This window comes from Lissotriton helveticus, chromosome 2_1, assembly GCF_964261635.1.
Source record: "Lissotriton helveticus chromosome 2_1, aLisHel1.1, whole genome shotgun sequence".
Taxonomy (NCBI): Eukaryota; Metazoa; Chordata; class Amphibia; order Caudata; family Salamandridae; genus Lissotriton; species Lissotriton helveticus.
The window spans coordinates 1,691,760,839-1,691,788,423 of record NC_136059.1 but is presented as its reverse complement, the minus strand read 5'-3'; the positions used below and the strand labels follow the sequence as shown (position 1 = coordinate 1,691,788,423).

Sequence of the window (27,585 nt, the reverse complement as noted above, 5' to 3'; positions counted from 1 at the left end):
CATTGGCAGCACGTCAGAGGGCAGAATGCAGTATCAGAACAGCAACAGGGCATTGTGGACAACAGAGCAGGTACATCATTGGCAGCACGTGAGAGGGCAGAATGCAGTAGCAGAACAGCAACAGGGCATTGTGGACAACAGAGCAGGTACATCATTGGCAGCAAATGAGAGGGCAGAACGCAGTATCAGAACAGCAACAGGGCATTGTGGACAACAGAGTAGGTACATCACTAGCAACACCAGTACGTGGGTGAAGCTACCCGTCCCAACGACAACACCAGTGCAAGGCTGGTTACAATGGACAATGTACACACCAAGTCAAATCACATGGGAGTGAAGTGAACAGCACCTCACATCACAGAATCAGGTGGACTGCTTGAACTACCTGCCTCGGACACGCTGCCAGCACCAGAAACAGGAATGTGAGACACAGCCACAGAGCTACTGACTGACACATGAGCCACAGACCCAGACACACTGCCAGCACAAGAAACAGGAATGTGAGACACAGCCACAGCTCGAGTGACTGACATGTGAGCCACAGACCCTGACACACTGCCAGCACCAGAAACAGGAGTGTGAGACACAGCCACAGATCTACTGACTGACACATGAGCCACAGACCCATACACACTGCCAGCACCAGAAACAGGAATGTGAGACACAGCCACAGCTCGAGTGACTGACACGTGAGCCACAGACCCTGACACACTGCCAGCACCAGAACCAGGAATGTGAGACACAGCCACAGCTCAAGTGACTGACACGTGAGCCACAGACCCTGACACACTGCCAGCACCAGAAGCAGGAATGTGAGACACAGCCACAGCTCGAGTGACTGACACCTGAGCCACAGACCCTGACACACTGCCAGCACCAGAAACAGGAGTGTGAGACACAGCCACAGATCTACTGACTGACACATGAGCCACAGACCCAGACACACTGCCAGTACCAGAAATAGGTGAGGGCACAACAGACACAGTGCCACCATCTGACACATGAGAGTCAACTGCAGCTGCACCACTGGGACCAGTGAAATAATGAGCCACAGGGCTGTATGGGCCAGGAGGCAGGGTGGCCCTGGGAGTTGGGGATAGCTGTACTTGAGCGACATCGGGGTGCTCAGGTGTCAATGGTGTGTGTCTACGTTTCTTAGGGATATGTGAGTGCACCGTGGACATGACTGGACTGGTAAGTGGTGTGGCCTCATCTGAAACATCACCCAGCGCAGGTGGATCATCTGCTGGTGGGGGTCTGCTCTCTGGGGACGTGCTGGACCCTGCTTGTCATTTGCTGTGGGCCTGCCTTCTGCCTTCTAAATCATGTGTAATGGGGGATGCGACTACAGGGTACTCCTTCCTCTGCTTCTGACGGGCGTGGATGGGAGTAGAGGTATGGGGGGACTCCACCGCGGACACATCTTTACTACGTTCCTTCAACAACATCAGCCTCAGTGCAGCCAGGGGTGATGTATGCCTGTCCTTGATGGAGCTAGTGTCTATGGGAGAAGCCCTGTCCCTTGGATGTGCCTTGGCCGTAGGAGGTGTCCTGTCCCTGGAAGTTCCCTGATCCCTGGGCGGTGCCCTGTCCCTGGGTGCAGACTTTTCCCTTGTAGTGTACCTGTCTCTAGAAGCAACCTTGTCCCTTGTAGTGTCCCTGCTCTTGGGAGTTGCCCCTTCCTTTGAAGTGTCCTTGTCCCTGGGAGTGTCTCTTCTCTTGCGAGTTGCCCCTTCCTTTGTAGTGTCCTTGTCCCTGGGAGTGTCTCTTCTCTTGGGAGTTGCCCCTTCCTTTGTAGTGTCCTTGTCCTTGGGAGTGTCCCTGCTCTTGGGAGTTGCCCCTTCCTTTGTAGTGACCTTGTCCTTGGGAGTGTCCCTGCTCTTGGGAGTTGCCCCTTCCTTTGGAGTGTCCTTGTCCTTGGGAGTGTCCCTGCCCTTGGGAGTTGCCCCTTCCTTTGTAGTGTCCTTGTCCCTGGGAGTGTCTCTTCTCTTGGGAGTTGCCCCTACCTTTGTAGTGTGCTTATCCTTGGGAGTGTCCCTGCTCTTTTGAGGTGGCCTTGCCTTTGTAGTGGTCTTGTCCCTGGGAGTGTCCCTGCTCTTGGGAGTTGAACCTTCCTTCGTGGTGTCCTTGGTAGTGTCCCTGGACTTGGGAGTTGCCCTTCCCTTGGGACTACCTTTTGTGGGTGATGCCTGTGTAGCATGTGAAGCCATTTCCACCCACACCCCATGAGGATCCTGTGTGTCAACTCCAGTGAAGCTCACGTCGTCTTTGGTGCCAGATTTACCAGTCCTAGGGGATGGGATCTGTGCTCTCCGTGCCCTGCCCTGCTGCCTGTGCCTGCTCCTAGTGCAATAACCTGTAAAAGAGTCCTGCTCTGAGAAGTCACTCCCCCCTGAGACATCAAGTGGTGTGGATGGGGGAACAGAAGTACCACCTTGTCTTTGCGACTGTACAATGGCAGAAGACACAGTGTTTGCTAATGACTGAACTGTTCTGTGTAGACCGGCAACATCGCCATGCATACCCTCCATGAATGCCACCAACTGCCCCAACTTCCTATCCTGGTCTTGGAATGCATTGATCATGTTGGTCTGCCCTACACACAGCTGTCGCAGCAGATCTACAGCCTCTGCACAAAGTGCACTTTGTGTCACCGGGGCAGGGGCGGCGGTTCCTGCACCGAAGGCCACTCTGCTCCCCCTCCTCTGGCGAGCACGAGCAGTACATGTTGCAGTGGGTGGCAGTGTGGGCCCTGTGTACTGTGTCCCGACTGAAGGTGTCGATTGCCCACTCCCTGTCTGTGCCAACAGTGAGGACTCACCAACACTTTCTGAGGATGAGGGCGAAGGTGTTTCCACATGTGAGTCCTCAGGGACGGTCCTGTCCCCCTCTCTGGGGCTGCCCTCTTCAGTGTCAGTCTGCGTGTGTGTGACCTCTGATCCGGAAGCATTGCCACCACCTATATCCGTCGTCTGTGGGTCAGTGCCCTCTGCCACAGCTGAAATAGAGAGAAACGAGATGTGAGTAAGTGCCACACTCACGTACTGAAGGACTACAGATCTAGAATTCCATTACATACATAGTACATGTAGCACACATCCTGCACACGTCCCCCCCTACCAGTCATCCTCACATCAAGGATCCGGCGTTGGCTGTCAAACATGTACATCATACGAACATGGCAAGTGCCTGTAGATCTGCACACATGTCATGCCATGGGACCACAGACCTCAACGGCATGTCCTGGAACCCTCAACTACTAAGCAAGTGGGCTGTCCACCTGGCGGACATGGATGCCAACGCTCACTCCGCTAATGGCACCAGCATGGTATTTCAGCTAAACATACGCACCACGGAAGTCACTACTGTGTCTGAGCACCAATACATGCATTGCAGGCCCAAGTAACAAACACATACATTCTGCTTACCGCTAGTTTGCTGTGGATCCCCACTCAGCCGGGGGGACTGCTCAGGATGCGTCACAGCAATGATACGGTGCATAAGAGGGGTCATGGTGCAGCGGGCCAGACGTGTAGATCTTGGAATCATCCCCAGTGTCATCTCCGCCACATTCTTGCTAAGCCTGGATATGTCATCCCAGCGCTTGTGGCAGTGTGTGTGTCGTCTATTGCACCCCCCACTGCCCGTACATCACGTGCTATGGTCCTCCACACGGCCTTGCGAAGGTGCAGCTTGACCTACCATGATGGGAGACAAGAGGGTAACGTAAGTGAACAGTATGACATGCACAAACATCATAGTAACACGTTTCTACATGCAGCCATGCCCAGCACTACACATGTGAAGGTCCCACAGCACACCGCCGGGCATGCAGAAGACAGGAGCCACTGTACACCTCATGTCCAACAACATGTACACCACTGAACTTACCACCTGTCCGGGTGCACCGTAGAGCCGTTGGTAGTTGCTGCGCACACCGTCCACAAGGACATCCAGCTCCGCTGCGGTGAAGGGACGAGACCGGGTCTCTCGCACTCCCTGCATGACAAGGTCCTGGACTGTGGCATAGCAGCAGCAGCCGTTGGTCAGCTCAGCAGCAGCAGGTCGAGGTGATGGTAACAGGCAGCAGCCGTTGGTCAGCTCAGCAGCAGCAGGTCGAGGTGATGGTCACAGGCAGCAGCCGTTGGTCAGCTCAGCAGCAGCAGGCCGAGGTGATGGTCACAGGCAGCAGCCGTTGGTCAGCTCAGCAGAAGCAGGTCGAGGTGATGGTCACAGGCAGCAGCCGTTGGTCAGCTCAGCAGCAGCAGGTCGAAGTGATGGTCACAGGCAGCAGCCGTTGGTCAGCTCAGCAGAAGCAGGTCGAGGTGATGGTCACAGGCAGCACTGGATCCAAGCAGTGAATGTGTGCTTGTGAAAGTCACACATATATAGGGCCCTGAGCCCATGTCAGTGGCACACGTCGCCAGCGATTGGTTCCCCTGGATGCCTCATTTGAAAAGGGCCAATGACAGGCCCTGGTGTGGCGGTGCACGGCTTCCGCCATTGTCGATGGCGCATACGCACCCCGCGGTACCTCTTCCCATTGGCTGCCTGTGCACGTGCCGTCACGGACACACATCTGCAACCGCAAGTGCGCACTTCCGCAACGGTTGCATCTTTTGCAACAATGTTCAATCAGTGGTGCCACCATGGCGGTGCACGCCTTCCGCGGGGGAGGTGCAGGCCAACACATACTTGTGATCATGGAAATCAAAATGGCAGTTCATGACCCCCCTTACAGTCACCTTGCATCATCCACCGTAGACCGACCGTGCCAGCCCGGTCACCCACCGCCGTCCCAGCCCGGTCACCCACCGCCGTCCCAGCCCGGTCACCCACCGCCAGGTGTTGACTGGCCTGGCCCGGCGGTGGGTGACCGGGCTGGGACGGCGGTGGATGACCGGGCTGGCACGGCGGTGGGTGACCGGGCTGGGACGGCGGTGGGTGACCGGGCTGGCACGGCGGTGGGTGACCGGGCTGGGACGGCGGTGGGTGACCGGGCTGGGACGGCGGTGGGTGACCGGGCTGGCACGGCGGTGGGTGACCAGGCTGGGACGGCGGTGGGTGACCGGGCTGGCACGGCGGTGGGTGACCGGGCTGGGACGGCGGTGTGTGACCGGGCTGGGACGGCATGTGTGTGACCATGCATGTAATGTGAGGATGCTCACCATTGTAGGAGTGATGATTGGTGCATGAAGACATGGAGAGTGTGTAGCATTGTTTTATTGTGTGTGCACGTGCATGTGTGTCTGTGATGACGCTTGTCCACATTAGGGTCATTAGGCATGTCTTGTTGGCAGTTCTTCTCACGTGTGAGTAAGTTACATTGTACATGTTGACAGACATCATGTTGTTAGTGGCTGCACATTGTTTGCATGCTACTCTGTATTGTAGGTAATTTCCGACATGTCACACATATGATAATTGTCGACGACATTTCTCATTTTGATTGTGTTGGCCTACATGTGATAGAGTTGCACAGCTATGCGTTGTTGGTAAATTGACATCTACTACATCTACTCCCACACAGGAGGGCTCCAAATGTGCATCGCCCATACACTGTGCTGGAGGACATGGTTGACGAGGAGGTGATCAGGAAATTCCGGCTTGATCGACTTAGATTGCTGGAGCTTGTAGACCAATTGTCTCCTCATCAGCAGCCACGGAGAACATATCCTGGTTCCATTACACCCACAGCAAAGGTGATGGCAGCACTTCACTTCTTTGCTACTGGCACCTTCCAGTACACAGTTGGACATGCCGGGGGGATGTCACAGTCCATGTTCAGCATGGTACTGCGGGATGTTCTCAAAGCCATGATGATTTACAAGGATGATTACATCCATTTTCCACGGGCGGCAGAGTTGGCAGCAGTCAAAGCAGACTTCTATGCACTGGGCCAGATACCACACGTAGTGGGTTCCATTGATGGCACCCATATCAGTCTCATTCCACCCCGGGCACGTGAGCCTGTATTTTGCAATCGGAAACACTTTCATTCGCTCAACGTGCAGGTGGTGTGCCTGGCCGACAACATCATATCCCATGTGTGTGCCAGATTTCCATGCTCCGCACATGACTCCCACATCATGCGGAGCAGCATTGTCCCCCAACTGATGGCAAATCTGCGTCCAGAACGTGCGTGGCTTGTTGGTGAGTATGCTGTGGGGACAGTTGTGCATTCTGTGTGGCATGGGGTACCCACCAATCCAGGTAGTGATATCTGTGTCTGTCATCCCACCACATAGGCGATTCTGCGTACCCAAACCGGCCCTGGCTGCTGAGTCCCATACGTAATCCAACTACAGCTGGTGAAATGCGATACAATGATGCCCATGGAAGGACACGTAGAGTGGTGGAACGTACATTTGGACTGCTAAAGTCTAGGTTTCGATGCCTGGATAAAACCGGAGGAGCACTGCCTTACTCACCAGGCAAAGTATGCAGGATCGTGATTGCCTGCTGCGTGCTCCACAACCTGGCCTTGCGCAATGACATTGAACTGATCTTGGACCCTGAAGACCAACAAGTCCCTCGGCCTCCCATACCACCCATGTCGACTGATGAGGATAGTGGTGAGGAAGAAGGTGTGGACCAGAGGCGTCATCTCATTGATCGCTATTTTCCTTGAAGGTGAGTGACTACCTCTTGTGCAGGTTGACAATGCGTGATGTATGTTTGCTGGTGGTGTGTGGATGTGGTGTTTTAAAGCTGGCTGTTCTGGTATGTTATGTTTGCATGTGTGTGTTGTATTTATTGAGGACATGCAAGGCTCCATGATGTGTGTCCTCTCATCCACAGATTTGGTGGTGAGTGTTGTTTGTGGTATGTTGCAGTACAGTGTGTTGTGATGGGTGTGAATCAGTTTCCTGACGTGTGTTTGTTGTCTCTCATTTTCCCTAGGTCACTCCCACTGAGGCATAATTCTCACCGACATACTTCCCTGCGCCTTGTGACGTCAGATTCTGAGACAATCATGTGATTAAAACATGGAGGCAACACATCATTGAGTGTGTAAGTGAAATTTATTTACAGGTTGTGAATTGATGCTGGTGGATATTTACAAGTAAGTGTTGGGTGGGGGAGTGTGAATTGAAGGTCATGGTAGATGAAAAGACCGTGGTGACACCACATTGGGTGATGTCCAGCTAGTCCAGCAGACCGGTGCCAATACTTGGCGTTGTGGGACAGGATAGTTGGCGGGTGAATGGCAGGGCCAGGCAAGGTTAATGTCATTGGCGGCCCCTCTTTGAGCGGGTGAATGGTGCATCCCTGCTGCTCTCACCTACTTCCAGCCGCGGAGACAGCTGGGGGGCAGGTTGGTCAGGGGCCACATCCATGTCCATGGGCTCAGGTGGCGGTGGCGGTGGTGTTGGCGACCGTGGCGGCTGGGCACCTGGCTGCGGGGGGGGGGTTGGTGCGGGATAACCAGTCCCTCCACAGTGCTGTTACCTGGCCCATGATGTCCACTAGTTGCCCTATGCGCCTGTCAATTGACCGCAACTGATTTGTGTTCTCCACTGAGTCCTGGTGGGCATGATCAGCCTGTGCCTGCCCCCGGTCATAGGAGGCCTGGACTCTGGCTAGGGCTTCCAGTGTTTCTGCAGCAGGATGGGGTGGGTGTCCTTCCACACCTCGCCGGTGAGAAGCACTCCTGTTGGTGAGATGTGCCCTCTGGTCTGTCCTTTCCCGTCCACTCTCCCTGCTTGGCTGGGATGTAGATGGCCCTGCGTCGTGCGATGGGTCAGGCAGGGTGGCACAGGCAGGAGTGGTGGTACTGGTGGTGGTGGAGGTGGTGGTGGTGGTGGCTGCACAGGTCACTATGGCAGGTGTTGTTGGGGTGACACAGGCCAAGGTTGTGGAGGCAGGGATGTCCTGTGAACCTGATTGCCCTGGGAGTCGGCTTGGGCCCGCTTCGTCCTCCGCACCGGAGCTGACAGCGGGATCCTCCCCAGAGAGTCCGTGCTGTGAGTGGGGCGACTGTTGCAGGCGGTTGCTGGTTTCGCCAGTCAGGTTGCAATCACCTGAGGGACAAGATTTTAATGATCAATGCAGTGGACATGACATGTTTTCATCTTTGCAACATTACATATCACTGACCTCTCTACACACCCCACCCACCTCCCAACACACCCCACCCACCTCCCAACACACCCCACCCACCTCCCGACACACCCCACCACCCTCCCTGTGGACATGGGAGCCTGTTGGGAGTTGTAGTGCTGGTCTCTCACACACCCCGCCCACCTCCCAACTCACCCCACCCACCTCCCAACACACACCACCCACCTCCCAACACACACCACCACCCTCCCTGTGGACATGGGAGCCTGTTGGGAGTTGTAGTGCTGGTCTCTCACACACCCCACCCACCTCCCAACACACACCACCACCCTCCCTGTGGACATGGGGACTGTTGGGAGTTGTAGTGCTGGTCTCTCACACACCCCACCCACCACCACCCTAACTTTTGACATGGGGGCTGTTGGGAGTTGTAGTGCTGGTCTCTCACACACCCCACCCACCTCCCAACACACACCACCCACCTCCCAACACACCCCACCACCCTCCCTGTGGACATGGGGGCCTGTTGGGAGTTGTAGTGCTGGTCTCTCACACACCCCACCCACCTCCCAACACACACCACCACCCTCCCTGTGGACATGGGGGCCTGTTGGGAGTTGTAGTGCTGGTCTCTCACACACCCCACCCACCACCACCCTCCCTTTTGACATGTGGGCCTGTTGGGAGTTGTAGTGCTGGTCTCTCACACACCCCACCCACCAACACCCTCCCTTTTGACATGGGGGCCTGTTGGGAGTTGTGGTGCTGGTCTCTCACACACCCCACCCACCACCACCCTCCCTTTTGACATGGGGGCCTGTTGGGAGTTGTAGTGCTGGTCTCTCACACATCCCACCCACCTCCCAACACACCCCACCACCCTCCCTGTGGAGATGGGGGCCTGTTGGGAGTCGTTCAAATTTTGGTGAGTATGTGGCCCACATGCATGGTTTGGGGCCTGGGGGATGTGTCCTCTCAGTTGTGTGAGGCAGACCATGTCGGTGTGATAGAGGTGCTTGGTTTATACTTACCAGCCTCTTCTCCCTCGTCGATTCCTTTAAGGCTCTCTGGGTGCAGTATGCCCAGCACCTTTTCCTCCCATTCTGCATAGGGTATGGGCTCCGGGGATGTGCCTGCAGGTGATTTTTGGCACGGATGCCTTTGACCCTTGTTTTGAGGTCGTGCCACCTCCTCTGGATGTCGTGCTTGGTTCGTGGCACGGTCCCTGATGCATTCACCCGGCTGACTATCCTGTCCCACATGTGGTTTTTGGTTGCCACGGTGGTCTGCTGGACTAGTGTGCCGAATAGGTGGGGTTCGACACGGATGATTTCATCCACCAGGACCTTCAACTCTGTGTCAGTGAATTTAGGATTTCTCTTTGGTGCCATGGTGTGTGATGTGCAAGGTGTGGGTGGAGTGGGTTGGGATGTGCAGGTGTGTGGTGTGTAGGAATGGTGTGGTGGGTGTTTGTGTGGTGGGTGTGTTTGTGTGCAGGTTGTATGTGTGGACTTTTGTATCTGCTGTTAGTCGTATTGGGCCTCTTGCTTGCAGCTATGCTGTGGTGCAAAGGATTGTGGTAGTGGGTGGAAATCTTTTTATACTCGGTGTCGTGGTAGTGTCCCAATGGTTGTTGCCAGTCAGGTCTCTTCCTTTTGGATACACCACTACCGTGTCTCCCTCTCTAGCTTGCTAGGTGGGTGTGTTGACTTCAGTGGATTTTTAGGTGTTTGGGGGGGTGTCATTGTGGCTTGTGATTGGTGTGGGTGTTTCAGGTGGGTGGGTGTCCTGTGTAGTGTGTTTTGTATTTACTTCCGTCAGCCATTTGTAAATTGGTTTGACGGTAGGGATGGTGTTCGTGTTGTCCTTCCGCTGGGATGCTGGGTTTATCGTTGCATTGTTTCCGCAGCGGTCGTGGATGGAGGTGAGTTCCGTGGGACTGGCGGCGTTATCCTAATCGCGGGCACGGAGCCTCCGCAGGTATTGCGGTGGCTGTGCCTGTTCCCGCAGTGATGTTCTTCCGCGGCGGATGGTGTTTCTTAGGTTCCGTCCGCTTGCAGCGGTCTCAGGTGTACTCCGTCCGCCGCAGACGGGGTTTGATGTACTCCGTCCGCGGCGGACGGAGTTTCATGACATTTTCATCCTAATCGCAACGGCGGTTTATCCGCGGAGCGGTCGGGAGTATCTTGGCCGCGTCCTTGGCGGTCGGAACCCGTTTCCGTCCGCCATCATAATCGGCTCCTACGATTTCAATGAGAGGGGTGTTTTTTCTTCTACTCGTTTAAATGTATTCCAGATTGATGTGCTTTTATGATTTTTATGATAAAATCAAATAAAGATATTAATCTATCTATCTATCTATCTATCTATCTATCTATCTATCTATCTATCTATCTATCTACTTATTGGTCTTTTGTTGTGCATCCTCAAGTCATCACAGAAATATATGGTTTGTGAGTGTCCTGCTGTATTGTACTGAGGCATTTTACAGAGCTTTATACCCATGACGCCGTCACAAAGTGGTCTTTGACCTATTTGTACATAGATGTGTGTAAACTATGCCATGATGAGACCTATAGCTTTGGCCAATTTTTGTTTTAATTTCCTTACTTTTGCTGCAAGTAAATACAGGCCTATTCTTTGCATGAGTGATAGCTCTGACTCGACATCCTGTAGCACTCCACTGCTTCAGGAAGAGTGTGAAATGTGGAATGGTGAGGAAACGAGGCTCAGGAGTAGAGAGAGCCGATGGAGACAAGAGGCAGCAGTTACGGGTGCCAGTCCATATGCGGCAAATTGCTTAAATAAAGAGTTCAGTGATAAAATATCGATGTAACAAGCATTGATGTTCTAAATATCGAAGTAAAAATATAGAATACAAAAATATCGACTCCCTATACTTAAACAGGTAAGTACAAAATATCGAAGTAAAAAATATCGATGTAAAAAATATTGAATACAAAAAATATAAAATAAAATATATTAAATGTATTAAATATTAATATTATTTTTAACAAACTAAACTAAATGTAATATACATTTTAAGAGAGGAGTTAGCCTAACGGCTAGGGCGGTCGACCTCGAAACTGGGGAACTGGGGTCGAGTCTTGGCAATGACACTGAACATCCTGTGATTCTGGGCACATCACTTAATCTCCCGGTGCCTAACAAAAATGAATGTGTCCTCATGTAAATCAACTGGTGATATGTAAAGCACTCTGGTACCCGATTCGGGTCAAGTTCACGCTATATAAAACTCTGTTAAAAAAAAAAAGTAAGTATAACAAATAAACTTAATTAAAAAAAATATAAACATACAAACACAATAATTTATACATATACATATATTTAACTATTGCACAAGTTACTTACCTTCGGTAACGATATATCTGTAAGAAACAGTAGTTAGTATTAGATTCCTTACCTTAGAATATCCCCAGGCGTCAGACTGGATCCGGAAATTTTTACGTTGCAGTACCCTTGCGCGTCGGTAGGCGTCGTCTGCGGCTCCGCGTCCGTCGTCGGCGTTGTTGGCGCCGGGATGACGTCGCCGGAGTACTTAGACGCCGCCCTCGCGCGCTGACGTCAGTTCTTATACACAGCTTTTCTGCGGCAGAAATGCAGAGCCATGATAAAAACCAAAACTGGTGCCATGAAACTAGGGCCCTGAAAGGGAATGACCTTAACCCTAGATATCGGTTCGCAGAACGGGGAGGATGGGTGGGGCGGTAAGGAATCTAATACTATACTAACTACTGTTTCTTACAGATATATTGTTACCGAAGGTAAGTAACTTGTGCATCTGAAAGAAACAGGTTAGTATTAGATTCCTTACCTTAGAATAGATACCCCAGCAATACCAACCCCGGTGGTGGGTCTGTGAACCAATGATCACACCAAAAAGTCCTGGAGGACGGAACGGCCAAAGAAGCCATCCCTCCGGACTTGGCTGTCCAGGCAGTAGTGTCTAGCGAATGTGTGCAGTGAGGCCCACGTAGCTGCCTGACATATGTCCTGCAAGGGGACTCCCCGGCCCAGGGCAGTAGTAGCTGCCGTGGCCCGAGTGGAATGGGCCCTCAGCCCAACAGGAGGCTCCTTCTTGGCCAAAGAATAGCATGCCTTGATGCACAACACGACCCACCATGAGATGGTCTGTTTGGGCACCGCCCGCCCCTTCTTAGCGCCCACGTAACCAACAAAGAGTTGGTCATTCACCCGGAACTGGCGTGTGCGATCCAGATAGTATGATAGCACACGTTTTGGGTCCAGACGGTGGAGCCGCTCTTCCTCTTTCGAGGGATGCGGAGGCGGAAAGAAGGTGGGCAAGGTGATGGACTGCCCGATGTGGAAGGCTGTGACTACCTTGGGCAGGAAAGAGGGTCTTGTCCGCAACACAACCTTGTCCGGATGGACAGAAATGAAAGGAGGTTTAGAGGAAAGAGCCTGGAGCTCACTCACTCTCCTGGCAGAGGTGATGGCAACCAGGAAACCAGTCTTAAGTGTAAGAAGAAGGAGAGGACAGTTATGAAGCGGCTCAAAAGGAGCGCACATCAGGTAAGTTAGAACCAGGTTCAAGTCCCACTGGGGCGTCACGAAAGGAACAGGGGGGAACATATGAGTGATGCCCTTCAAGAATCTGTTAACAGTCGGGGACTTGAACAAAGAAGGCTGATCAGGTAGCCTCAAGAAGGCGGAAAGGGCAGAAAGGTAGCCCTTGATAGTGCCCAGAGCAGAGCCCTGCTGGGCAAGAGAAAGAAGGAAGAGAAGAACCTCAGAAAGGGGGGCAGAGAGTGGATACACAGCCTTTGCTGTGCACCATGCTACAAATCTGTTCCACCTGCAGGCGTATACCGACTTTGTGGAGGGACGCCTGGCTGCCAGAATCACATTACAAACTTCAGGAGGCAAGTCAAATGGCCTCAACTGCCGCCCCACAATCTCCAAGCATGGAGGTGGAGACTGGACAGGTTCAGGTGGAGGACCATCACCTGCTGCTGCGACAGAAGGTTCTCCTGAAGAGGCAGACGAATTGGGGGATCGACAGACATGCTGAGTAGCTCTGGATACCAATATCTTCGTGCCCAGTCCGGAGCCACAAGGATAACTTGGGCCCGGTCGCACCTGATCTTCTTCAGCACTCTGGGCAGAAGTGATATAGGCGGAAAGGCGTACAACAGACCGCAGCTCCACTCGAGACGAAAAGCGTCTCCGAGCGAGTGCCGCCTTGGAAATTCCAACGTGCAGAACTGATGACGTTGTACGTTCTCTTCTGTGGCAAATAGATCTAACCAAGGCTCTCCCCACTGCTGAAAGAGGCCTTGCGCCATGTCCGAGTTCAGACGCCATTCGTGATCCATCATGCACCGACGGCTGAGTTTGTCCACCCTGGCGTTCAGGGAACCTGCCAGGTGTTGAACCACCAGGGTCACGCCCTGATGTTCCAGCCACTGCCAGAGGCACAGAGCCTCCTGGCATAGGGTCCACGACCCCACCCCACTCTGTTTGTTGTAGTACCACATGGCGGTGGTGTTGTCCGTGAACACCTGCATTACACTCCCCCAGACAGAGGGGATGAATGCTTTTAGTGCAAGCCGGATCGCCCGCAGCTCCAGAAGGTTGATGTGGAGCCAGGACTCCGCCGGAGACCAGAGGCCTCTGATCTCCGCCTCTCCCATGTGGCCCCCCCATCCCTGGAGGGACGCGTCCGTCACAACTACGTGCTCCGGTTGGGGTAGGGAGAGGGATATGCCTCTGATCCAATCGCGGTCCATGAGCCACCACTGCAACTGTCTTGCAGTGCCCTCCGAGATCAAGACATGGTCGGACAAGTTGCCTTGATGCTGGGCCCACTGAAACTTCAGGTCCCACTGCAGAGCCCGCATCCGCCACCGGGCGTGATGCACCAGAAGGATGCAGGAGGCCATCAGCCCCAGAAGCCACAGCATCAACCTGACTGAGACTCGGGATAACGGCTGAAAGATCGGAATCAGAGCCTGAATATCCCGAACCTGCTGTTCGGGAGGATAAACCCGAAACTGCGCCGAGTCTAGAACCGCTCCGATGAAGAGGAGCTTCTGAGAGGGACACAGGTGTGACTTCGGCACATTGATGGAGAACCCCAGCAGGTGCAGGAGGTCGGCCGTAGTCTGGAGGTGGCTGACGACTGTCTGGGGCGAGCCTGCCTTCAACAACCAGTCGTCGAGGTAGGGGAAGACTGAAACCCCTAACCTGCGCAGATGAGCAGATGAACTTTCGTGAACATCTGTGGAGCGCTGATAAGGCTGAAGGGGAGCACGGTAAAGTGAAAGTGCTCATGGCCTACCGTGAACCGCAGGTAACGCCGGTGTGCCGGCAGGACTGGGATGTGAAAATAAGCGTTCTGCAAGTCCAACGCTACCATCCAGTCTCCAGGGTCCAGGGCAGCTAAGACCTGAGCCAGTGTCAGCATCTTGAACTTCTCCTTCCGGAGGAAGCCGTTGACGTTCCGTAGGTCCAAGATAGGGCGTAGGCCCCCTTTGCCCTTCTTGGGTACAGAAAGTAGTGGGAGTAACAACCACACCCTACTTCTGGCCCAGGAACGCGTTCAATGGCCCCCTTGGCAAAGAGGGCCGTAACTTCCCCTTGTAGAAGTTTCAAGTGATCCCCCGACACGCGGTGGTACTGCGGTGGCATGGCTGGAGGGGACGCCTCGAAGGGGAGGAAGTAGCCAGGGGAGGGATTTGCAGCACCCACCTGTCCGATGTGACAGTGCGCTAGTGGTGGTGGTGATGGCGGACCCTGCCCCTCATTGGCATCACATGCGCCTGAAAGCACGGACTAGGAGGGTTTTGAGGCGGATGCTGCAGGGGCAGGTGTGGACTGACCTCGTCGTTGTCCACGACCGCCGCCACGGCAGTTTCCACGTCCGCCACCACGCTGGATGGTAGTCTGCGGCCCGTGGCTGGCAGGACGTGTGGGGGTGCCCCTTCCTTGGCCACGAAATAGGCGAAAAGCAGCCGTTTGCTGGCGCGGGCCGAGAGGCCCAAGGACTTGGCCGTAGCCCTGGAGTCCTTAAAGCGCTCAAGCGCATGGTCTGCCTTGTCGCCAAAGAGGCGACGGCCATCAAACGGCATGTCCATAAGGGTGTTTTGGGCATCAGCCGAAAAGCTGGCGGACCTCAACCAGGCGTGGCGACGAATCGCCACCATCGTTGCCATCGCTTTGCCCAGTGAGTCCATGGTATCCAGCCCACACCGAATGGAATACTGCGCTGCATCAAGAGGGCTTGGGCGATTTTACTCCGGGCCTCCTCCGGACATTGTGGCAGCATGTCCGCGACCGTGTCCCACAGAGAGTGGGTGTAACGGCCCAAGAGGCATGCGGTGCTGACTGACCGCAATCCCAAACTCAGGGAGGAGAATACCTTCTTCCCGTATTGCTCATACCTCTTGGATTCCCGATCTGGGGGAGCCGACAGGAATGCGGTCGGGGAGTTAGAGGCCTGGATGACCAGGCTCTCAGGAGTGGGGTGGGTGGACAGGAAGCAAGGGTCGCCCGGAGTCGGGCGGCGGCACCTGCCCATGTTCCTATCTACAGGCAGACCTGTAGCGGGCTTGGACCAAGTGCCCAGGAGAACGTTTGACAAGGCCTCATTTAAAGGCAGCAGAGGCTTGGCCGAGCTTGTCTGCGGTTTAAGGACCTCTGTGAGAAGGTTAATCCTCACGGCCGCGATGGGGAGCTCAAGGCCCAAGGCCTTGGCAGCCCGCGTCAGCACCACACTATAGGCAGCCCCATACTCCATAGCCACGGTAGGAGGGGAGACAAAACCAGTGTCGGGCGAAGTGTCCAGACCACTGGCCTCCCCAAGCTCACCTGTCCAGTCCTGAAAAGACTGACACTCACATGTCAGAGGGTCCTCGCACCCCTCCCAGTCCCCCTCGTCACCCATCGCCTGATACTCAGGCTCAAAGGACGGGGCCGGGTCGTAGAAGTAAAATTCTCCGCTCCGGCGCCAGACCCGAATCGAAGGTTGGACCGGGGACGGCGGCGTCCTGGGATGGCGCCGGGGGCAACACCCTGGGCGCCGGGGCGGTCGTGAGGTCGACCGGCGGCGACCCGGATCCAGGCCCTGCGGCGCCAGACCCGAATCGAAGGTTGGACCGGGGACGGCGGCGTCCTGGGATGGCGCCGGGGGCAACACCCTGGGCGCCGGGGCGGTCGTGAGGTCGACCGGCGGCGACCCGGATCCAGGCCCTGCGGCGTCGGGACCAAAGTCACCGACGGCGTCGGGGCCGAAGCACCCGACGGCGCCGGGGCCGAAGCATCCGGCCCGCTGGGGGACCCAGTCGGGCCGCTTGGCCCAAAGGCGCCGCAGAACCCGACGGAGGAGTGAGCGACCTTATGGCCATGAGGAAGGACTCAATCTCCTCCGGCGTCGCGTGCTGCCCAGGGACGGGCGGGTATGGAGCAGCCAGCGGAGCGCCAGAGGGGGGTGTCGCCCGAACCCCCGGCCGCGTCGCGCGAGCGTCGAGGGGAGTCGGAGGAAGGATGTCATCTCTTCGACTTCTTGTGCCTCTTACCTGAGGACTTCGAGCCCGAAGTCTGATGACGACTCCCCGAACTGTGGTGACTCCGGCCCCGCGACCGTTCCCTCGACCTCCTTCCGGACCAGGACCTCGAGCGGCGCGGGGCTGACTGCCGGAGTTCGAGTCGCTTGCGGAACCGCTCCCGTCAGTCGGAGCAGGACTTGTCGTCGTGGCCTGGGCCCAGACAGTGAAGACACAGTCGATGGGGGTGGGTAACCGACATCAGTCGGTTGCAATCGACGCAGGGTTTGAACCCGGGCATCCCTACCGGCACAGTCGGAGTCGAGAGACTCGAAAAGATGATCAAAAAGGATTGAAAAAGTTAGTCAAAAATTGACTAGGGTACAACTTTTTCCTGGTCTGCGCTTGCTGGCACGGAAAAAAGAAGAACTGACGTCAGCGCGCGAGGGCGGCGTCTAAGTACTCCGGCGGCGCCATCCCGGCACCAACGACGCAGACGACGGACTAGCGAAGGGTTAAAAATTACTATTCCTACTCCTGTGAGTGCAACAGTAGGGTAAGTGATGGATAGTGGAGGGGTAAAAATTACTATTCCCACTCCAATGAGTTTAACAGTAGGGAAAGTGCTGGATAGCGGAGGAGTAGAAATTACAGTTCCCAATCAAGTGAGTGCAACAAAAGGGAAAATGCTGGATAGCGGAGGGGTAAGAATTACTATTCCCACTCCAGTAAGAGAAACAGTAGGGAAAGTGTTGGTTTGTAAGAGGAGAGGAAAAAATTACTATTCCCACTCCAATGAATGCAAATGTAGGGTAAGTGCTGGATAGCGGAGGGGTAAAAATTACTATTCCCACTCCAGTGAGTGCAACAGTAGGGAAAGTGTTGGATAGCGGGAGGGTAACAATTACTATTCCCACTCCAGTGAGTTTAACAGTAGGGAAAGTGCTGGCTAGAAAAGGAGTACAAAATACTATTTCCACTCCAGTAAAAGAAACAGTAGGGAAAGGGTTGGATAGCGGATTGGAAAACATTACCATTCCCACTCCAATGAGTGAAACAGTAGGGAAAGTGCTAGATAGCTGAGGGGTAAAATTTACTATTCCTACTCCAGTGAGTGCAACTGTAGGGAAAATTCTGGATAGGGGAGGGGTAAAAATTACTATTCCACTCCAGTGAGTGCAACAGGAGAGAAAGTGCTGGATAGCGGAGGAGTAAAAATGACTATCCCCACTCCAGTGAGTGTAACAGTAGGGAAAATGTTGGATAGCGGAGGGGTAAAAATTACTATTCCCACTCCAGTGAGTGCAACAGTAGGGAAAGTGTTGGATAGCGGGAGGGTAACAATTACTATTCCCACTCCAGTGAGTTTAACAGTAGGGAAAGTGTTGGAAGTGGAGGCGTAAAAATTACTATTCCAACTCCAGTGAGTGCAACAGTAGGGAAAGGGCTGGATAGCAAAGGTATAAAAATTGCTATTCCCACTCCAGTTAGTGCAACAGTAGGGAAAGTGCGGGATAGTAGAGGGGTAAAAATTACTATTCCCTCTCCAGTGAATGCAACAGTAGGGTAAGTGCTGGATTGCAGAGAAACAAAAATTACTAATAACAATTAAACAATAGAAAAAAATAACTAATCATAAAAATAAATAAACGGTATTAAACAAATATACATTTAAAAATATTAAACATATAAAAAGAACACTTATTATAATATAAATTACATATAAAAAAAAGCATTACAAAAATGAATCCATACTTTTATTATAAAGAGAGAGCCCAAACCTTTGAGGCGGGTAATCTCAGTAACCACAGCACCAATCACAACACCCAATACAGCGTTGGAAAGGGCAGTTGCAGCAGAAGGACATAGGCTATGCAGACAGCCACTATATACATTTTAAAGGTAAAAGAACCGTGCCAGCAAAGTAGTCCCTTGTGGGCGTGTCTGCGTTCTGCTGTGGGTGTGTGCTGGGGGCGTGACAAACGCTGGGGGCGTGTGGTACGTTCCGCCCTTCATGCCATGTGAGTCATAATTGTGCCGCATCAAGGGGCACGCTAGGGGCGTGACACGCTGGGGCCGTGACAAACGCTGCGGGCGTGTGTCCGCCCTTCATGCCATGTGAAGCGCCAATTACGCAATTGCGCCGCATCAAGGGGCACGCTGGGGGGGTGACAAACGCTGGGGGCGTGTGCTACGTTCCGCACTTCATGCCATCTGGGTCGTACATTAATCAGATTGTCTGCTGTGGCCGTGTGCTGGGGGTGTCACAAAGGCGTTCACCTCGAAGCATGGTAAGTAACCATTCGCAAGACTCCCTTGGGGAACTGCCCATTTTCTCACACTTACTGGGGGTGCCGAATGCAGTGTGTGCCTTGGCCTGGGTGCATCTGAAAGGGCCAAACGCAGTGTGTGGCTTGGCCTGGGTGCGTCTAAAAAGCATAGGTGTGGGTCATAAAAAAAATAAGAACAGCGGGAAACAATCATTCAAGACTCACACGATTCTAATTGTTAGACGGTCGCCGCAGACCCTCAGGCGGGGGCACACGCGACTGAGCGTGTCTGCGGGGACAATTACTGCAGCCTCTTAAGCGCGGTTACTGAACTATCACATTAAACCAAATTACACGCGCCTGCTAACATCAGCCAGGGCTGTAGCCGGACTCAGGCGGCGGATCACTACACTAATTACCTGAACCTGCTGCATGAACCAGGGCTTCAGCTGGGCCTCAAGCGGGGGGACACGCGCCTGCTAACATCAACCAGGGCTGCAGCTGGGCCTCAAGCGGGGGAACACGCAAATGACGTATCTGAATACACACATTACACATATTCTATTTCATACCCGGACAACGTCGGGACGGGCTGCTAGTAACTACTAAAGTTTTAACACATATAATAAAAATACCAACAATTCTAATACAAAAAACATACATCACTTACATATAAAATATATACTAAAATACACACCAATAATAAAAAAAAAATCGATATTTTTAACAACTATATTTTGGCAAACGATATCAAACACTTTGATAATTTAAATATCGATATTACTTACCTAAAATCAATATTCTTGACCACAATATTTTTTCTGACGATATTTCTGACCCACAATATTTATACCACGATATTTGTGCAAGTCAATATTTTTACATCGATATTCTGTTGCTGCACCTAAATGAAGTCTGTTTCAATTTACCATTTTAGACGCTTCACTGGCAATCAGCAAGGAGACCTAATGCTGGGAAAGTACGTGCATAGTACATCTCATCATTACATGCTAACTGCACGAGTGAAACGAAGGGCCATCGACAATGGCACCGGACGCTGAAAGCCGGTGAGTGAAGGCTGGTGATGGTGACACGGAAAAACTAAGTAGTGGGTCACTGTTGGAGGCCAGCCCGAGCAAAGTTGGTCCGACTCTCCTCGACTGATCTCCTCCCACTAGTTTGGAGAGTGGATGTACGCATAGACGGGAGGTGGCCATATTGCAGCAGAGCGTTAGCATCAACAACTGCATCATGCCACACCCATAGAGGAAATTCCTTTAGCTGCGTGATGCACATGTATGTTAAAGGAGGGCAACAAACAGCCTTTGAACTGACACCAGGTAACACGCACACCATTTTCAAGGTATTTTCAGTTAAGTACATAGATTTCTATATAAGTAACAAAATAAAATAGGAAAAATATGGACTGTGCAACAGCTCCACCATCATGTTTGCAGCCATCGGGTCAACCTGTTTTAAAATGGAGAAAATGGAAGGAAGGTTTTCAAGCAATGGGTGGTGACATTTTCACAGGAAAAAATTGGAAGTTAGCCCTTCTTAAACATTATTTGGGTGTAGAGGGTAGATAGATACTGAAACACCTTCAACATCTATTGATGAAGATGAGGAAGAAGAGGAAAAAGACAAATATATGGGCCATGAAGAGACTAGATATGAAATATGAAAAGAAAAAAAAAGAAGTGGAAGAAAAACATCATTTCTTGATGCGACAACAGTTGCCAGGAAAATCTGTGAATGATTTTGTTGCAGCTTTAAGAAGTTTTGGTGCAACTTGTAACTACAAGAAATTCCATGACAAAATGCAGTTGGTTCAGCCGCGGACACAACAACACAGTCCTCTGCTGAGGATGAGACGTATGCTGTGCTTGAGTGATGTGAATCGTGATGCACCATTTTAAGGAGTGATTGTCAAAGGTACACCTGTGAGGATGATGGAAGATTCTAGGACGAAATATACTTTTGTGAGTGAAAATCTGACACATTTGTATGAAGATGAGGTATTAGTATGGTCAGATGTGTGGTTGATGGCATATGGTAGGGAAAGAAAATGAGGATGCAGGATGTTTTTAAACCAACATTAATTTTGAAGGTCACAACACCCAATATAAAATATTTGTTTAAAAAATGGTGGCTGTTTGCTTGGGTGGCCACAACAAAGGAAAGTAGGTTTTACGTTGGATCCCAATCAAGTATTATGTATGGAAACTAATGTGGTGGAGGACAAACTAGAGCAGAAGTATGTAGTGGTAAACATGTCTCGAAGTGTTTTAGGCACAAAATAACGTTGTGCAAGGATGCTAATGCAACTGTGCGTAGAGCGCGACCAGTGGCACTGGCATTGAGAGAAGAATTAGGATCAGGGAATCACAGAACCCATCACAGCATCTGAGTAGTTGGCACCAATAGTTTTAGCTCGAAAAGCTGGTGGGGACTGAGGATGTGTGTGGATTTGAGAGATTTCAACCAGAGCATATGGATTGATTGCCATCCCCTTCCCAATATAAATGAAAGTATGAAGTATGAAGTATTTTTAGCTCTAAATTTATCCGAAGCCTATCATCAAATAGATCTGGATGAAGAATCCAAAACCTTGACCTCACTCGTGAAACAGAAGGGGCGTGTAGAATTTGTCACTTGCTATTTGGCTTGCCTCAGCTTTGGCTGTGTTCCAATGGGCAATGCACCAAATGTTGGGAAAGGTGAAAAATGTCACATATGATCCCAAACTCATCCTTTTCCAAATAACAGATGATCTGGGGTGAACACGCTATCAGAGGGCGCTTCTGTGGATTGGATTAATTGTCGCTAAGAGGAGGTTAGTAGGGCTTGGAAGAAGACAGAGCCTTCCCGTGGAAATCTCAGCCAAGGGCATGGATCACTGCATGACAATGGAATGTCTGATATATTTGTCACAGGGCTACTCCAAGAAACACTTTAAGATCTGATGATTTGGGAAAAATACAGAGGGAAACAGTTAGAGCCCTGCACAGACAGGCCATGGGCTAATGAAGGGGATACGGGACTCTGCAATGTTGGCACTCTTAATGCAGAAACAAGGAGGTCGGGCCATGCCCTGCTATAATATTGTCTGTAGTTTTGGTGATTTGGGTAATGGGGTAGTTTCAATGCCTTTTTACTGTTTTACAATGTCTTAATGTTCTTTATATGTGTACCGTGCTTGATGTTCCACTTCTTTCTTGTGCAATAAAATCAATTAAATGTTTTTTTTTTAAAAAGACTGGCCGTGATTCTTTCCAGAGCTGAGATGCCGACAGGACATGGTGGACTTGAAGCAAAGTTTTTAATAATTCAATTGTTCATACCAACCGTGATTCTTCCACAAGACATTCGGTAATATTGCTTTCTGGATATCCATTCGGATCCCATAGCCCTAGCCGGCACACACCCTTATTGACTTATATTTTAGTAATATCTTGTGACGCCTTTGGCAGACCGACAGTTTGGTCCCCATTAAATTCCGGCACTTGTGTTCGATACACTAGGTGTGGTGTTCCTTCTTCGTGTTCATTGTGGAGATCCACTGAGAAAAGAAAGTGGACGCTCTTATATTTGAAGTCTTTTTCCTGAAGATGACCCCTAAAGTACCCGTGGGTCGAAAAGCCATCGATGCTTGAAACGTGGTCTAAATAAGAGAGGACACAATTGTTATATTGTTTATTTTTATACCTGTTGTTTTGTTGTGTTTTTTCTCTGCCATTGTTTGTTCAATTTACACTTGTCAGTGTTCACACTTTTATCATTGTTTGTGTAACTGTATGAGAGCCATTAATATTTTGTTCATCTTTTGTTTAATTGAAACTACATTAAATATTTATTTTTTTTAGATAATTTTGGTACATGGTTATTGTGAAACTTAGTCAGCACTGGTTTTTCCCCTGTTTAACTATCTTCTGTCTATAGTTTATTTTATTTTGTTATTTTAGCTCATGAACCGCTGTTTGGAATGCAGTATATATTGCCCCGGGGTTCTAGTTCTAGGGTTGCCCTTGTTGTTTGTAAATAATGTTTTTAAAAAAGTCACATATTCCAAGATGACTTATTGATCTATGGGAGGAACTCTGAGGAACACGATAACATCTTAAAGACAGTTTTAGAGATTCTTATAGCAAATGGTTTAACCATTAAGGCAGACAAGTTTCACATTGGAATGTCTGGGGTTGATTATTTAGGTTATCACATTAATTGTAATGGTGTAAGGCAAAACGAAAGTCTAGTAAACTCAATGTAAGAAGAGCAAAGAAGCATAAATAAGGGAAGGCAAAGTAATATTCCAAATTGTATTGCTGTAAGAACAAAAGAAAGTATAGTAAGACAATGCAAGAAGCAAAAAGCTGCATAAATAAGGAACAACTTTGCTCATTTTTGGGGACAGCAGAGTACTATTCCAAATGTATTGCCAATTATTTCTGAAAAAACCAACAACATGCGTAGATGCTGAAGAACAATGTAACATTTTTATAATGTGCTATGTGTAAAGGTGAATTTGAGAGCAAAGAATGAAAGTTCTACTGCTCCATGTCTTAAACCTTTTAATAGCAAGTTACTCACGGTCATTATGATTGATGCAAGTATTTATGGTCTGGACACAGTGCTGATGTGAGTGGATAAGAGCAAAGATGTTGTTGTAGCCTATGCATCTAAAGCCTTAAGTCAAACGGAATATAATTAGTTGGATATTCTGAAAGAAGCACAGAGATGTTACAAGGGGGAATAGACACTTTAGGCAACATGTGTGGAGAAACAAGTTTTCTGTAAGATCAAACCATTAACCATTATCCATTAGTAGATTTTTTCAAAATAAAAGGGGACGGTCAAGCTACTCCAGCATTGCACATTGGTTGTTCAGGCTGTAAGCATGGTGGATTGTTTGTTACATCTTCCTTTGCAAGATGATAACAATAATGTAATGGAAGAGGAATGTATGGTTGTCAGTGTAGTTGGCGTGGCAGAGGTGAGTATTAAACAAGAAACTTGGATGTTAGAAACTGAGGTGGATGATACCCTTAAGAAGGTTGCACGGTTTGTGACAGAAGGGTAGCCCCACAGGAGGAAGTTGGATGATGAGTTAAAGCCATATGAGACTATCAAACAAGAATTGTACTGGGTCAAAGTAAGAGGGTCAGCGAAGCACAACCCAATTGCAAACGTATAAAGTCTTGACAGTCTCAAGATTTTTTATTCAAGAAGTGAAGTTGTGTTATAAAAGTACAGGATATAAACAATGACAAAGACAAATTTTAAATTTCATCAGGACAAGATGACCAAGTCAGGATGTTTGTGCGTGTAGTTTTCGTTATTCGTTGTTCAAATTCAAACGTGAGATGCAGCCAACACGTGTTTCGTCTGTACAACGTTGGTACTCAGACTTTCTCAAGGCAATAAGGCGTTCAGAAGTATCATAAATAGTTCAAGTCGCTTCAGGATAGACGGATTGGGAACCAAATCGGGTGGTAGGTTATGGTGGGCTGGAGCAGAGAGGCCCAAACGTAAAACGGGTTGGGGATAAGGCTCCAATGTTGTGTCGAGCCTCCTATAGTGTAATACCCCCTCTGGGAACAAAATACAAATGCTCCAAGGTGAACCTTCTTAAAACCAGATTGTGCATACATAAAATCCGAAGTAATAAGGTCCCAATCTTAAGTAAGATAATGTAGAACGCGACCCGGGTATTTAAAAAGCGTGCATACAGGTGAGTTTACGAACCAAGACTCAAAACAAGCCCTGTGCATGGAAAATGTTTAAAAAACTACTACCACAAAAGCGGAAGGTTACAGTACTTGGCCACCAGGAAACTGATAATTGGAGAAATGAGGAAAACATAAGGAGCAACAGGAAACAGTGTGCTACAGCCAATAGAAACGGAGGAAAATTAAGTGGCAAGCACATGAACAAATGAAAAGCAAGAAAAGCAAGGGGCGGGATGTAAGCCCCTTTTAAGATTTATATTAAATACAATAGATTTCAAGCGCTGTGCCGGCGAAACGTAAAAGTAGGGACATTTCAATGAAGTCACAGAAGCTGACCATAGTATATTTGCCTGTTGAACAATGCAATTTATTAATTTGTGTTGCGTATGATTTTTCCTACATCACTGACTCTGGAATGTCAGCAATTCTTTCGTTATTACCAAAAATTCCCTTTGAACTGCTAACATTTTTGATATACTAATTTAAATTTGCTATACTAATTTTATGTTCATTATAACTTTCCGTTCCAATGTCGATGGGTTTCGTACATTTTCAATGCTTGATACGCTGTTTCAATTGTTTTTTAATAATTGATTATAAATACCCCAAATTAGGGTGTACTTGTGTGGCCATTTAGCTTGTCACTGACAGACAGCGAACACATTCCTGCAAACACTGGCAATCCGAAATTAACTAGGGTCGAGAACGAATTAGAGTGACTTCCATCCAACAATGCCTCCATAATTGCCCACATCCCAGGCGCATGTCATTGCGAATTGCTGCAGCTAGAATATTCATTGCAGGGGTGAGCAGAATTTGCATAATCGCGTTACGCAAATCTCCGCGAAATGGTAACAAATCTCCCCGAACATGCAGAAATTCCGCGAACACGTGGAATTGCTTGTTCGTGATGCTTTTTTCCTGTTCGCAATTGCTGTTTGTGTGTTCGGGCGGAAATATCTCAGGAACACTCATTTTGAGAACGCGAACAAGCAAAAATTTCGCAAAGTCTCGGACAGCAGGTTTTTGGGCACTTTCGCGTTCTCCGCGGAACGCGAAATTACCCAAATTCCGCGAGCGGAACGGAATTTACCGCCCAGGCCAAGTTTTACCTATCAAATGGGGTAAAATCTGCTTACTGCACTAAAATCTATGTGTCCTAGTAATTCTCAAGAAATTGTGCTGAAATTTAAAAGGAGACCCGAGATGCAAAACACAAAAACTACCTTTCCGATAGGTGCGTTGACAAAAGTTACCGCACATATCAGTAATTATCGGCCCACTCGTAATGAGTGCTTAGCCTTGTGTAGTCTCCTTCACTTTGCCATAGTTCTACACCTTTTCTATCAAAATTATTGACAACTAGTTTGCCTCGTTGCACACACCGGTAAGATACTATTTCATGTCAGACAAGAGTAGTGATGAGTCCTTTGTAGGTAACATCACCTGCAATGCCGCTATGGACAATCAATCCACCATCCAAGTGGGGCATTTACAGAAGGCAATGTCACACCACTGCACGTCCACTGCCACAGCGATCCCTGTAGAACTATCTTTGTTGTGCCAGGAGCTTGAACCATGGATCTTTGTTGAGCCAGAACACACTGTTTTGTGGAGCCGAGTCCACCACACACTTATGTTGCCAATTGCATGTCTCAGTTTTATGAACTATTGGTGTTAACATTAATATTTTACTAACCTAATGCAGTGTCCAAGTTGCACATTAGTAGCAAATCTCTCACTGTCACCAGAAGATGCACCAGAGCTGCATGCTTGAATATTGTTACCTCTCGCTCATCACTTTTACCTGAAAGAAAATCAAATCCTAATGTAAGAGACTTACAAAATGGGCAGCAAGAAACAACTTTTAAGATTAGTGTCTTGATATATTTAATTAAGCTTTACTACCAATGAATTCACTCAGTGGCGTCACTAGGGTGGGTGTCACCCGGTGCGGGTAACTCATGGTGTCACCCCCTCACAACTTACCGGATGGACCAACTCACCCTCTGCTTGCACCATCTCTCCCTCTGTCCGCATCATCTCCCCTCTGCCTGCACCATCTCACCCCCTGCCTACACCATCTCTCCTTCTGCCTGCACCATCTCACCCTCTGCCTGCACCATCTCTCCCTTTGTCCGCACCATCTCTCCCTCTGTCTGCACCATCTCTCCCTCTGCCTGCACCATCTCTCCCTCTGCCTGCACCATCTCCCCTCCGCCTGCACCATCTCCCCTCTGCCTGCACCATCTCTCCCTCTGCCTGCACATCTCTCCCTCCGCCTCCACCATCTCCCCTCCGCCTGCACCATCTCTCCCTTTGTCTGCACCATCTCCCCTCTGCCTGCACCATCTCTCCCTCTGTCTGCACCATCTCACCCTCTGCCTGCACCATCTCCCTCTCTGCCTGCACCATCCCTCCCCCTCTGCCAGCACCCCCTCCCCCGCCTGCTGCTCTTTGAACCCTTTCCTCGTCGCCTTCTCCACCCCACCCCCCCACGGTTTCTCCCTCGCGGTTCTCGGCTTTTCTCAATGTGACTGAAATAAACTCATGAAATGTGTTTTGAATTTGTGCGCGCGACACTGAGGATAAGTTTAAATAGACACAGAAGACACACTCGCCCTCTCCTTCGAGTAGAGGCGAGGCTGCAGAGCTGTGTTACATACACAGCGTAACCAGATGGTGTCACCCCATGTGAGGGTGTCACCCGGTGCGGTCTGCACCCCCCGCACCCCTCTAGTGACGCCACTGAATTCACTGCATCCTAATCACTGGAGAATCGCAGTGTTGTAATGTCAGAAACTGGTAAACAATGCCTTAAGGCAAGCAAAACGCAAGCTCAACTATGCGACCACTCACAAAAGATGGGTGGAGACCAGAGAATAAAAAACAGTACAGTTAAATCCCCACTGGCGTGGCGGCGCCCCATTTTATGAATGAACATTAAAATCATATGTTGAATTAATAGGATTATGGAGTGTGACAATGATAGAGGAA

At 50.3% G+C, this 27,585-nt stretch overlaps 1 protein-coding gene across 1 annotated transcript in view; it reads right to left on the bottom strand.

The window, feature by feature from the left end:
• Positions 1 to 27,585, bottom strand: part of SHOC1 (shortage in chiasmata 1) — a 1,878,679-nt gene that overhangs the window by 965,264 nt on the left and 885,830 nt on the right. The window contains exon 16 of the mRNA XM_078676649.1: positions 26,288 to 26,395. Within this exon, the coding sequence (XP_078532775.1) occupies positions 26,288 to 26,395 (108 nt within the window). The remainder of the gene's footprint in view (positions 1 to 26,287; positions 26,396 to 27,585) is intronic.